The 15,345-nt window shown below is 33.1% G+C and overlaps 1 protein-coding gene across 1 annotated transcript in view; it reads right to left on the reverse strand.

The window, feature by feature from the left end:
• Positions 1-3,568: 3,568 nt before the first annotated feature.
• trbl (tribbles pseudokinase 2) overlaps positions 3,569-15,345 on the reverse strand; it is a 90,073-nt gene continuing 78,296 nt past the window's right edge. The window contains exon 5 of the mRNA XM_072540574.1: positions 3,569-5,802. Within this exon, the coding sequence (XP_072396675.1) occupies positions 5,556-5,802 (247 nt within the window). The 3' untranslated portion in view covers positions 3,569-5,555. The remainder of the gene's footprint in view (positions 5,803-15,345) is intronic.

The raw sequence follows: 15,345 nt of genomic DNA on the forward strand, positions 1-15,345 counted from the left end.
GCGGCTCTAGAAATGTGGCTGTATCGACGCATACTGAGAATACCTTGGACAGACAGAGTGACCAACACAGAGGTATTAAGACGAATGGGTAAAGAGGTGAAATTGTTCCTTGGAACTTTTAACAACTGTTAAAAGGAGGAAAGCGTCATACCTGGGCCATGTGTTCCGTAAGGATAAGTACAGTCTCCTACAGCTTATCGTGGAAGGCAAGATTGAAGGTAAAAGAGGTTTGGGCAGAAAGAAGAAGTCCTGGCTGAGAAATTTGAGAGAATGGTTTCAAATACCAGAAGCTGCGAACATAATACATGAGGCACAAAACAGAGAAACCTATCGTTTGATGGTCGCCAACCTTCGGTAGAAGACGGCACATAAAGAAGAAAGAAGCTTTTAAATGATGGCATTATTGAAGAAAGTCAGTCCCCTTGGAGAGCGCAAATGCTTATCACCAAAAACGAAACTCACATGAAGCGGCTTGTCATTGATTATTCTCAAACAATTAATCGATTCACTCAACTTGACGCCTATCCACTGCCAAATATCGAGGAAATGGTGTCCAATGTATCACAATTCACTGTCTTTAGTGCAATAGATTTCCAAAGTGCATACCATCAGGTTCCAATACTTTCACATGAAAAGATGTACACAGCTTTTGAAGCCGGTGGGAAACTGTACCAATTTTGTCGCATTCCGTTTGGTGTTACCAATGGTGTAGCCAGTTTCCAAAGAACAATCGACTGGCTCATACGCACAGAAAACCTTGAAGGGATATATGCCTACCTTGATGACATAACTGTTTGTGGTAAGAGGAAGGTAGAACATGATAAAAATCTTGAGAACTTTCTCAAGGCCACGGACAAATATGGCTTGACACTAAACAAAACCAAGAGCAAATTCAATCAAACAGTAATAAACTTACTTGGTTATACTATAGGACCAAACCATGTGATAAAACCCGATGCTAGCAGACTGCAACCCTTATTAAAAATGCCTCCACCGAATGGCACTGCATCTCTCAGGAGGGTATTAGGTATGTTTGCCCATTATTCAAAATGGATTCCCAAATTTTCCGAAAGGGTCCACACACTAGCTCATGTCAACAATTTTCCATTGAACGAAGATGCTTTATCTTGTTTTGAAAATCTGAAATCTATAGTTGCAAAGTCATCTGTTCACGCTATCAACGAAAATATGCCATTTGTTGTTGAAACTGATGCTTCAGAACACTCAATTGCTGATATCTTTAGTCAGGATTGCAGACTTGTTGCTTTCTTTTCAAGATTACTTAACTCTAGTGGGCTGAACAATTCTGCTGTGGAGAAAGAAGCATATGCTATTGTTGAATTTCTAAAGAAGTGGCGCCATTTTCTTATAGGAAAGCCTTTCACAATCATTACTGATCAAAAGTATGTAACATTTATGTTCAACACGAAGCATTCCAGCAAGATTAAAAATCAGAAAATACAGATGGCGACTTGAATTGGCACCTTATAAATATGACATTGTGTATCGACCAGGAAAAGACAACCAAGCAGCGGGTGCTTTATCGCGCATCTGCTCTTGTGCTAATACCACGGTGGCAGGTGCATCAAAACTCAAGTCACTTCACACTGCACTTTGTCATCCTGGGGTAACACGTATGTTTCATTGGATAAAATCAAAGAATTTGCCTTTCTCTCTCAATGAAGTCAAGACTATGACTCGTGACTGTGGGGTATGTGCTAAAATTAAGCCGAGGTACTTTAAGAATGAGGGGCTTTTTCCAAAGCTTGTAAAAGCCACATTTCCCTTCGAACGCCTTAGTATTGAGTTTAAAGGACCAGTACCTTCGAATACCAATAATCGTTATATTCTTATGGTAATAGATGAGTATTCCAGATTCCCATTTGCTTTCCCATGCAGTGACATTAGTGCCAAAACAGTAATCAAGAACTTAAATAACTTATGTTGTGACATGATGTTTGGAATGACTGCATACATTCATTCGGATAGAGGGACTCAATTTCTATCAGCTGAAGTCAAAGAGTTTCTCAACTCCAGAGGAATCACAACAAGTTTAACTACTGCTTATAATCCTCAAGGAAATGATCAAGTGGAGAAGTTGAATTCTACTGTTTGCAAAGCTATTCAACTGGCCTGTGAATCACATGAAGCACCTATTGAGACTTGGGAACAATACCTACCTGTCGTGTTGCATTCCATTCGTTCACTGTTGTGTACCGCAACTAACTGTACGCCACATGAAAGGATGTTCGTGCACACATGTCGATCTCCAAATGGGAATACAATACCGTCATGGCAAGCAGAATCTGCACATGTCTTGATGAAATGGTTCGATAGGAAAAACAAGTACCAGCCTATCTTAGAGGAAGTGGAGGTAATAGAGGCAAATCCTGAATACTCTTTTGTTAAACTGAAAGAAAGACGGGAGACCACAGTGTCTAATCGTCATCTGGCTCCGAGTGGTCGAGGTGAAGGGGAAATACTAGATATACCAGGTCAAGAATTAGTGTTCGTAGAAGACCCACATGAGTTACATTCGAGTCTTAATGATTCCTTATCCAATACAACCCCGCAAAACGTGCAGCCCCTGGCAGATACATCTACATCTCCCCCTCCACCGGATTCATTACTTCTTGAAGAACCCCCAATGAGTTCTGAATAGAGCTTATCGCCCCCTTCAGCACTACCTAGAAGATCTGAAAGAATTCGTCATTTACCACGGTATTTGGAAGATTATAGTGTGGGAGAATGATGTGATATTAACCTTCTTGGTATTGCTTAGGCTGTAGACTTTGAATATTGTAGGCAACTTTATGCTGTCAGTGTTTGACAGAAGTCACTGTCACTGCCATATTAATTTCTATTGTTTTTGTTAACATTATGTGTACAATTTATGTTGATTAAAACCTTATATCCTAGGTTTTGCTTTATCATTTCAATTTAATCAACATAAATGAAGAAGTATCTAAGACCCGAGAGGTTCGACGGGGATCCATCTTTGAAATCAACAGCAAAGGAATGGGACCATTGGAAAAGAACCTTTATGAACTTTTTAGCTGCCCATATTGTCACTCCCGCTGTTTCTGCTGATGGTGCTGCTGTACCCCCTACGTTTTTGTTAATATTATGTGTACAATTTCTGTTGATTAAAACCTTATATCTATCTATATATAAGCCTTTTACTATAGAGAAAAAGTAATGAAACGCTAGTATAGAAGCTTGGCTTCTAAATCTTTTGTAAAATTCATTTATTTAATTAACTTGTCCTTGCCTGAGGAACAAGTAAAAAAAATTAATTCTCCAGTGACGCAATTGATAATACTACTAAACTGGTTAAAGGACGCATAATTGACCCCCTTTTCTGTTGTATGGTAAGGGCACACTATATTTATTTAACATTTTTAAAATCTATTATATTATATAATAATTATTTAAATTTAAAAATTCACACGGTGTGATTCGAACTTGGAACTCCTCGCACTACATGAAAGAATCCTGTATACTACACTACTCAGACTTACGGTAAAGATAGTGGTAGGATTAAAATGTAATAAATAAAAGTCCAACGTAGTAAAAAATGTTTCTTTAATTAGAACAACAGCATATCTATATACCACCGATGAACATTTCCTCACAGTTGCGAAGCTATTTACAATGATATACAACGATAAATTATATATCAACTAACATTATATTTATATAAATTAAAAACGAAATATACAACGATTTTATGTACAGGTTCAGTTCGAAAAATATACACAGTGTAGTCAAAATCAATTTGACCGAGATCACAATACTAACATGCATCACGAAAGTTGTTTATATTTTAACAGAGTTTTTTTTTAATTAATAGTAAAATATGTACAAACATACTCTGCAAATGCATTTCGAACAAAACAAATAACTGAGAACTATTTGCCTGTAACCTTAGTTTATAATTCAGAAATGATACTAAACTTTATTTGGCATTGGTAGACAGGGAGTAATAAATTACTGCCAAGTGGCCACTCTCAGGCGTACAGTTTCTCTCGCTCTTTACCAGTTTTCCTCTTTCGCACCCTCTCATTCTCTTTTTTTTTCCCCATCTTTCTCACTATTTCTCTATTTTCCTCACTTTTTCTGGCTTTCTCTGTCTCTCGCTCTGCCTCTGTTTCTCTCTCTCTCTCTCTCTCTATCTCTCTCCCGCTCATTGAAAAATGAATCAATAAAAATTGCATTGTTTATTAAAAATAAGAGAATTAAAATCTGCTTCGTTTAAATATAAAAACAAATAAAATCAAATAATGACATGATGCTATTAACAAAACCAAAACAAATCATTCCAAATACATTTGCACTCAACAACAATAAACTTGATAAAAAGTATGTGCTTAAACAAAAAAAACGTGATCTGACAGTTTTTTAATTAAAAAACAAAACGATTTTACGTGAAGAATGTAGTGATATTAACATATATCATGAAATTGACAATAACACAATTACTTATATCATTAGTTGAATCTTTTCCTTAAGAAATAGGGATACTTTAAACAATACATCAAAATTTAAGTCATTATCACTACTTCATAACGAAAAAAGAAATGTCAAACAAAAATAACATCTACAAAACACTGACATGTCATTAACAGTTGACAATCAATTTTATTGTTGCCAACTTCAATATTATATTAATGCTTTGTGTACATGATGCCTTTCCATTCTTCGAGTTTCTATTAGAAAACAAAAGTTAACACATAATGAATCCCAAAACAAATTTTATTTTTATTGGCAGTATTTTTAACAGTAGTATAAGTTTTAAAACGTCTTTTCAGTCTTAATTCTTAAAAGAAAACTAACGTGATGCTTTAAAATCAAAACAACGATTCAGTTCTTCTTAGCTGGTCTATATTTTTAGATTCCAACAAATCTAGACGAACAATAATATCAGAACGATCCATGGAAGGATGCGGCAAAACGTTTTTGGGTAGACACCAAAAATTAGATTAGATAACAAAATAAATAAAAGTTACCTAAAAACTTTTTGCGCATCGATTAACAAAACAAAAACAAATACCACAATTTGTTAACATTACGACTAAATCATGGCTTCAAATACGTCGGGCAGGCGTGCAACAGGCACAAACCAGTTCATTGCGAAAAGAAGTGACTCAATTTTTTTATTTAAAGCTCTTTTTGAAATCGAATAAATTGTTTATTTTGTTATATAGACTTGTAGGTAAAGAAAAATTTAAAATTGATTGTCATAGATTCAAAGTTGCAGACAACCATTTCTAAGTAATACTTTTCCTTTCAAGAAGTTTGAAATATAACTTTTGAATCACATTGCACTTACTATTGCTATCTAATGTTCGTCCAGAATCTCATGACACCTGATTGAACGAATTTTAACAGTACAAGACGTATTTCGCCTGCAAAACACCAGAATCATGAGATACTCAACGAACTGTATCTCTTCCAATCCAATCCGTCGAATGCCTGCCGACGGAATTGACTTAATCTAAAACACAGCACAAAATTTGCACTTTGCACAATTTTTCACAGAAAAAATTCAGGAACTAATCGTCATAGAGACTGCATTCGGGCACTAATTGATCACAGGACCTCGAAGACCAATCTTTGTCTTCCTTCGCTAACCAAGGGTGGTAGAGGATGTCTGCTGAGGTGATGCGTTCTGAGGGTTCTCGTCTAAGCAGTGATCGAATTAAACACCTCGCTCGTGACGATAAACACTCGGGAATTACGAAATGACCTCGGGATATTTTGGCGAATAGCGACGCATGTTCTGAGTCGTTGAAGGGATACCTGTAACAAAGAAAAGTATATAAGTATAAACAATAAACAAAATTAACAGGAAATTGGTTACCAAATAATTCTATATAGAAATCCATATAATAACCTATTGTAATGACTCGGTTAATTTGCATAGTCTTACAAGGACTGTAGTATAATTATATCGTTCTTTTATATTTTATGAAATATATTTATATATGTCTTTAAGCCTCATAAAGAAAAGTGCGAGCAGACATATTAGAATATTTTGTATAAAAGGGAGAAGGTTACGTGTACATGTATACAAATTAAATTGGTAAAGAATGCAATTTCTGACAATATATTTAAATACTCGTATACGCAAAAAGTATTGAACCAATATAACACAACGTGTAAGTGAAGCTACTGGAGTATCTTTGCAAGCAGTGGAAACAATATATATCCGCAAAGAAAAATGTTCAAAAAAATTCATGGAAGAAAAGACAAGATAATCGACGTTTATCAATTGAACGAGATAACATTAGTGCTATATGCATTAAGTATTAAGTATTTAAACCCCATTAAATAGTACACAGCGTATGGTATGGTTCACTAAGAGACATCTTTAAGAGCAACATCCCGATGGCTATGAAATGGAAGACATTTGACCAATGCGTTCTTCCTATTATGACATACGGAGCAGAAACTCTCACTTTCACAAAAACAACAGCACTAAAAATGCGAGTGGCACAAAGGCGCATGGAAATATGGATTCTCGGCGTGACAACAAAAGACAAAATAAGGAACCTATTAACCAGTGGACAGAGGAGGTTGCATGATGATGATGATGAAATAGTAGACAAGCCAATTGTATATGTTCCTTCAATTCAGAAAATTATGAAAAATGGTTGATAGAAATAGTGTGTTAGTAATTGCAATCCTACAAAAAAGATAAAAATTCTCACCCGGCCGTATTCGAATTCACGATCTATGTTTTTTAACGAACGGTAAATTGAGGCTCTATTACTGCGCCACCAAGGCGTTAATAGAAAAGTTAATTTACTACAACTTAAAATAAAACACACACCAGTAATTATACAAAAGGGTCTATTGACGTCTTGGTTGACAGAAAAATATACCATTCGTAACTTCAATGTTTTAATCGCAACTTATAAAATTATCAGACGACACAAACAAGATAATATACAATAAACTTCGACCAGGTCCTTCAAGAAAGTAGATAAATATGTTTCTTTGCAACATCCGTCATACCATCGAGAAGAGGTACTCGGACTCGGATTAGGACATATTTAATATTTGGCCCTTCGGAAAATACTTTAAAAAACACATGAGCCTAAAAAATATAGATATAGAACGTTATGAGCTTGAGACACGGAAATAAAGCTGACGGTGAATAAATAAATATTATTTTGTGTAATTCCACAGTCTTGCCTTATACTGAATATACACGCTATTGAAAATCATTAGAAAAGTGTATCAAGTTAGAAGAAGGCTAATTTGAAAAAATACGATATTTTTAAAATTTTTGTGTTTTCTTTGCAATGCTATTATGAATAAACTATTGTATAGTTAGATATTGTTTAAATAATCAACACCTACAGGTTTTTCTAAGCGAGTAGACAACATCTATAAGCAGACGTGTCAAATCAGAACAAAAAATATAGCAATGTATATTTAATAGGATTCAAAATAAATTTTAATATTAAAAAATCTCTGAAGTGTGCCATATGGTGCTGACAGAAGCAGATATTTATATGGTAGCAAATAGAACAACCCGTGCTAATAGTCGCTATGGACGTCATTGTAATAAATTGTGAGATTTATGAATTATTAAGTACCGGTGAAGCTTAACAAGAATATATTATATAAGCAAATAAAACAAACCACAAATCACATATACGTGATTTAAAAGCAATGTTTTATAAAATTGCTTGGTTACCATTCGTACACAATAATTATAAATAAGTAAGATTGTAGCTTAGCTGGAATCCATTTGTTTAATTTATATAACAGGCAATAAAAATGTTAAATTTAGTATTTTATAAATTAGTGGTTTAAAAACATTTTCTCACAAAATTGATTTGGTACCTTCAGTACTCCCAACATGAACATGATTTCCCGCCATATGGCTACCGTCTATATTACGGAAGATAGAATCAACAACCCCAATAGTAGTAAAGAAATTAATAACCAGCAACTGTTGCTTTAACCAGAGACGTAGCACAGGCTCGTATTACATAAAAAAAACAATTAAAATCATTAAGGAAAAAACAGTGAAAGCAAATAATAATTTTAATAAGTACCAATAGAAACTATGTATTTTGTTAATCCTACGATTGCGAAACAGTAACAATTTAAAGAAAAATATCCAAAAATACTTTTACCGAAAATAAAACCGAGCCAAACAAACATTTAAGTTTTAGAAATTTACCAATACAATAACAATAATAACTTATCATAAATTCAGCACTTATATAGTAAATTAAATAAAGACGATAAATACACCTATTACGTACTAAAAATACTACAAAAACAGATAATTATTGGAAATATAAAACACAGTAAACATTATTTTTATTCTCTAAATATATGAACATTTGAATAACTTATAACGCAATTAGTGAAGTAGATGTTGGCGTAGTAGACTACAAGCCCATGGGATATTTTTAATAGGTCATTTGACACATATAAATCAATACATGACAACAACTTTAGAAACTATGTCGCTAATTCTTATCGGTACACAAAGCATGAGGGTTCAAATTAAGGATTGCGCTTTAGATTTTTCACCCCTGTCCCAGGGATGGAAAAGTTTTCCGAAAATAAAAAAATTTCCCTGCTCCTGGTACCAATATTTTTGTATGGTATTAGGTCGCAGGTCATTATTTTTTTATTACCTTTCAAGTTATAAATGCCGTACAAAAATATTTGGCCTAAAAAAACTTACCCCCTTGAGTGGTAAGTTTATCTTAGCTGTGACTCACATGTACCGATAAGAATTGGCGGCATAGTTTCTAAATTTGTTATTACATATTGTAGTATTGTTTTATATGTGATTCATGCTGGGTCAATTAACCCAATAATCTCCCATGTTCTTGTAGACTATAGTATATGTTCATATATACTTGTGTATATGTATACGAGGTGTCAAATCAAATCATTAGCAGCTCATTAAACAGTAAAATATCTGAACATGTTATCACATCAGATAGAAGGGAAATTTCAACGTGATATTACTGGGTGCTTAATGGACTAATTTTTCATTAGATTTTCTGCTTTCTGAACAAAGTTTTTGTTTTTAATAGTATGAAGAGCCAATTGTTTTTCAAAGGAGTGTTATTTTTTATGAAACGATTTATACATTCTTAAAACTCCTTTATTTTATGGGGTTTGTTCACGTTGTATTTCATTTATTTTTAATCCGCTTGTATCTTTCTATTTTGAGATGTATTCTTATATTTGTTATCGTCATTATATGATTGCTTCTTGTATTAAATCGACGACATATTAAACGTATGAAAGTGAAAATACGAAACCCTTGAGGCGTGTCTTAAACGAATATCGAATACGCTCAGAGTTAAATGAAAAATAAAAGAGCAGCATAGGAAGACAATATTGTCATCGAGGCTATTGAGAGAATCAACATTGGAACACAAAATTAAAACTGTTTCTGATATAAGGAATGTATGTCGGAACGTGACAACTTTTTTTGCCGGCCAACAACCATACACACAGATCAACCGTCGGGCAGTTGGTCGGTCTTTTCGGGATGTGTGTAGGGGTTTTTATTGTTGAACGATTTTTGTTTTACTACTCCAAAAAATTATCACAATTTCGTCATAAATAAGAAAGTTATATAAGACGAAATTTGTTAATATTTTAAATCATTAGCTTTTTATGTACTTAACTGAGTGTACCTAGAAGAGCAGATCATAGAAGCTATATTATGTGGCCTCAGAATAAAAAGGGAAAGAAATTCATAAAAAAAATAAGAACGGTAATAAAAATTATGTCAATTTATTCTAGTGTGATCATGTTATCTATCATTTGGTGATATTTGTAATTGCGCTATTTATTGTCTACTAAAGAAAGAACTTAAAGGAACTTAAAGTGGAATACTGAATATTAAATAAAACTAATTTATACAGCTGATCAGGTATCTACGCCACTGGCAATGCATTTAAGAGCATCGGAAACAATAAGAAATTATAAAGAAAGAGGTTCACCTGTGACTTGGGGTTACTAATTTTCTACAACATATGGTTCGTCCGTTACGCATGACAGCTTGGGAAATAAAATTGAGGTTATGTACCAAAATAATAACGGACGTTTTCCGTAAAGTGGCCTTTACGAACAGGAAGTTACTATTCGCGTAATTCTTTTATCGGAAGTACTCATCGCCCTGAGGGGTTAAAACGTGCAACAGTCCATTAGTTCGTTTTACATTTTTAAGAGTTAATTTATGGACATTCTTTAACGCATGTACATGGGCAAATTGCTCGAATAAAAGATAATACTTGTTTATGATGAACTTCGTTAAGTTCGTATAAAAGTATTAACGGTTTTTGGAGTTGCATTTTTTTAATATGATATATATATATATATATATATATATATATATATATATATATATATATATATATATATATATATATATATATATATATATAGGTCCCCAGTTGTCACATGACACAGAGCTAATACGATGAAGAAATAATGATAAAAACTATCTAAATTTAAAGAATATTTGGCGTTGCAAAGTGAAACAATTGTTTATATATAAAATAATTAAAGCATTTGAATAAATAAAATCAAGTATCAAATCTTTAGCAATCACTGAACCAGGATTTCCTCCTTCTAAACATATGGACACGAGCAATTAATGCGAACAGCACAGCTGATAAAAAGAGACATTGAAGTCGCTGGCCCGTAACCTCTGATAGAACCATAAAATAATAGTACCACTACGGGTACCGCAGGCCGCTTCATGCTTCGATTCATCTCTAAAAGTACGTACATTACGGGCCGCGATTTTTTACATACTTAGTTACGGTCTGACAAGCAAACTAGATAATGTTATAATTGGGCCTTGAACTTTGTGGGTTGGTGTATCTATCGGTGATGGATTGAGCAGTGAAATAAATTTTGTAGATTAAATATACGGAAATGGATACGCTAATTTTAAAGTGTATTTTTCTACAAATTTAAGTGGTATGTCAAGAAACTTCAATGATTTCAAAATAAACATGTGAATAGAATTAAAGAGTGAATCAACAAAAATAACAAAAACAAAATAAAAATAAAAGGAATGCTGCAAAAAATTAAAAGGGCTATGCAACTTGTCTGGAACTGCGAAACAGTTGTTGATAAAATCTGAACAATGAAACTGAAGGTGACATGTTGGATATACATAGATTGTAACATATTATGTATTAACACCGTGATCGATAGTACAGCCAGTCTCATCACTACAGAGTCACAGAATATCTAAAAAATATGGGAACACCATCACGGGTCTCCCCCCGTTAAATCTAATTACGGTGGTATTTTTTTGAAGTTACAAAGACTAAAAACTAACAATATATGCAAACCCGATGTTGAGCAGTTACACAAACCTCACTGGTACCGTATTTGAGGAACCGATCTTTCAGGTAAACTCAGATATGGTGATACTAAAACTTGTATTTCGGAAATGAAGGAGTCCAAGGGAACAAAGTAGGTAACAACAAGGTTCTAGAGGAATCTTTGAAGAAAAAAAAGCCTTGCATTGAATTGAAAACTTCTGTTGTAATTGATATACAATTTAATTAAAATTATATCAAAAAATCAAAATCGATTACAATTTTTAGTGAATTTTGAAGTACTTTCTATATAACCTTCTTCTTCTTCTTCTTAGCCTTCTATCGTCAATTTTTGGATAAAGGCCTCTCCCAACTCCTTCCATCGATCTCTATTCTGAGCAACATACATCCAATTTATTGCGAATATTCTTTTTACGTCGCCTAAAAATCTTATATATGGCCTTCGTCTTGGTCCTTTACCTTTGTAAGGTCTCCAATGTTGTATTGTGGCGTTCCAAGGTTGGCCTTTTTGTTTAGGAAAGTGACCTTCGAAGCTCCATTTGGGTTTGGCAATTTTTGTTGTGATATCCTCAACTTTTGTTACTTCTTAACCAGTCGTTTCTCTTTTTATCGGAAAGTCGTGTATCTAACATTGCTTATAACCGTATAAAGTTATCACCAATCATTGGATAGGTTTAAATTGAATATTACATACTTAAAAGTGTAAAGTTAAACGATACGATCAGGTGATTCAGAGGCACACCCACATGAAGAAAATGATTAGTAACATTTGCTTTTATCTAGTCTATTGTATCTTAGCAAATAAGAGCTGAAAACTGTCATAGAGACGATCACTGGACTTTGCCAACTGAGAAATATAAGCTCTACAATATAAGTAGAGTAAATGGTATGAAGTAGATAATACAGCAGGAACAAAAGCAGAGAACTTCATGGTGGTGCTTAACGAATAGACAGGGTTTGATGTAAGGAAGCAGTGCAAGGAATAAGTAGTTTGTCGCCTGATGTAAGAAGAAGAAGGGAGAGATAAAAGTGTATTTCGACCTACAAAAAAGAAAGTAAAAAGCGAAATTTAATTTAATGCTAATAAAAGAGACTTGAGAAGGAATAATATAAACAACGACAAACAGAATTGTTTAGATATAAAAGAATCGGTTTTATGTGACCATATAACTCATAAAATACTTCAAATGGTCATTATTTACAAACACTTTTATGCAATGTTTACATTTGAAGTATTTATTCATCTTTTTAGATGAGTATAACCTTTTAAACCTCGTAATACAGGCCAATATCCCAGGAAGAAGAGGTCTGGGCCGAAGAAGAACATCCTGGCTGCGAAATCTCAAATCTAATAACAAAGTTATTATTGCGAATATGATCGCCAACGTTCGATAACTGGACAGGTTACTGAAAGAAGAATAATCTTTTTTAACTTTATAGTTGAATCTGTATAATTGAAATTGAGTACTTAAAATATTTTCTCAAATGCACAAAAAAACATGCTAATCCAAAATATTGTGTCTGCACGGTAAAATTCAAATATCAACTCTTTCGAAACTAGAATCTTAAAGGAATTTAGTTACGTCTTTTAATTAGTTTAACTGACATTCCAAAAATTGATCACTCGATACGACAACCCTACAAAAATCCATTTCCTGAAGAAAGGATCCCAATTTGACTTACACGTATACAAAGTTGATTGGGGATTTGGAAAAAAAGGAACTCGTACACGCAAGGCACCTGTCTGTCCTAATTAATGGTTTGCCGAGAAAGCTGGCTGATAAACCCTTAGAAATCTGCACCTGCTTATAAAAAAACCCTTCGCGAGTCCTCAGGTACGATTTTGAATTTTATCTGATAGTTAGGAAGATGGAGATGCGTGTTGCAGGCATTTTGGACTTCCAGAGAATGTCAAAATGTTTTAATTCAACATTTTAAACCAGAACAATTTTTTTTCAGAAATATTAACGAAAAATTTATAATATAATACAGATGTATAAGAAAAGTAGGTATAAAAAAGATTGTTAAGTAGAGATATTCTGTAACTAGACTAGCCATTTTATTTGTAGACAACAGACATTGTAATTTCAATATCACTGTCACTGTTTAAGATGGAACTCACCCGAACATTTTTATTTGACATAAATGTCATTTCAACGTTTGTCATTGAACATTAAACAAAATCAAATTATTCGAAAAATAAAAGCGTCTAAAAACAATAAATTATCGTAGGTACTTTTTCGTATTATCTTAAAAAATATATAAACCTTTCATCATCCTCATTTAAATTGTAAATTTTTTAATTTATTTAAAACAAACGCAAAGGAATAAGTTTACACTATTGTTTTGAAGCTTCGATATCATGAAAGCGATAAATACGTGTCTCATTACTATTCCCTCTAATATATTCATTTATAGGGTTATATCTGCCTTATCTATTCAACCGGAAATGAAGTAGATAAAGTTAGAACTAATGTGAACATATTTGTTTTTAAAAGGGCTATTACAATAAAAGTAGTGGTTTAATTTTGTTCGAATGGTGGTTTGTAGAAGATACTATGATTTGTGCGCTAATGGAACTGAATTTCATCTACTTTAATATTATCTTTATTTTTGGCAGTTGTCTGTGTCATCAAACCTCGAAAAATATTGATATTAGAAACTCCTATTATGTAAAAAGCACCTTTTAAGTTTGCTTTAAATGACAAGTTGCAATTTAAACGCAATTGTGCTGATGAAATGGAGAAGAGAGAGTAGGATAAAAGTGTTTCGTTTGCCACCATAGCACTGTCACTTACATTCTATTAAATTGATAATCGAAACATAAAATATTTAAAATGAAAGATGTTTGTGAACTCAACCAAAATATTACAAGAATTATGTTAAATATTGAATAGTAATAATTATGATCAAAAATCAGTTGGTGGGTAAGTCTTAATATAAAATTTTGATTCGCCAAAAATTTGTGAGAAATATGATTTGAAATCAAAAGCTTTTATTAAAAAATAATGAAATTGAAGAAAAAGTTTAAGACTTTTTTAATCTCATAATATTAAATGTTGAGCATCACTGTACATACAAATTTCACCTGTTACCCCGTCCAGTGACACCCCTCTCATACTCTGATCATATAATATATACGAGCAGAAAGAGTTTCACCTGCCCCACATCTCTGTTCTGACAGTAGCTGCTGATGGGCCGTAGGGGTATCAAAAAGAAACAAAGAAGGAGAAAACCAGCCGCGGCAGGTGGACCCGAATGCGTTTGCGATAATCTTTTTTTGCTTGCCGGGCGAACCTGCTAATGTTATATAATTTGTTGATGTAAACGGGCAATTTTTGAACATACTACCACCATCATTCGAAGAGGGCAGATGTATGTGATCTGTACAATGTATTAATTTGATAAAAATACAAATTTTATTATATACATATTAACAATTGAAACGTAAAAATTGAACAACATAGTTTCTAAGAAAATTATAAAATTAGCCAAGAGAACAAAAATTGGTATAAATTATAAAGGTATTCTAAAAGAACTGAAATAAATATAGATCCTTCGTGCAAGTAGATGAAACAAGGAAAACCGTGCAACAAGGTGAGAATGATCTTGATCATTGTTCTCTCTTTTATTACCCAATATGTAGCTTCTTCGAATTTTATAATAATTTTTAAACTGTTTGTCCTTTGTCTCCTGTTGTGTAAATGTATGCTAATTTTGATAGCCTAATTTTGACGAAATGCCCCTGAAGATGCTCTAGGAGCGAAAGTACTTGGGCAAGATTTAATAAAAACTGTGCTCGATATCTGCCTTTTGTTTGATTAAAATTCATTTATTCGAAAATTCAATCGTATATCACTTTAAAAATCTATAAAATATTACGCATATCTAATAAATTATCATTAAGTACGAGCATCTATTAAGTATGTATGTATCACTGTTAAACATAGTGAAATAAAGCACAGACTCTTAACGCACATTAGTGGTGTGCAGT

Source organism: Diabrotica undecimpunctata, chromosome 8 (genome assembly GCF_040954645.1).
Source record: "Diabrotica undecimpunctata isolate CICGRU chromosome 8, icDiaUnde3, whole genome shotgun sequence".
Lineage (NCBI taxonomy): Eukaryota > Metazoa > Arthropoda > Insecta > Coleoptera > Chrysomelidae > Diabrotica > Diabrotica undecimpunctata.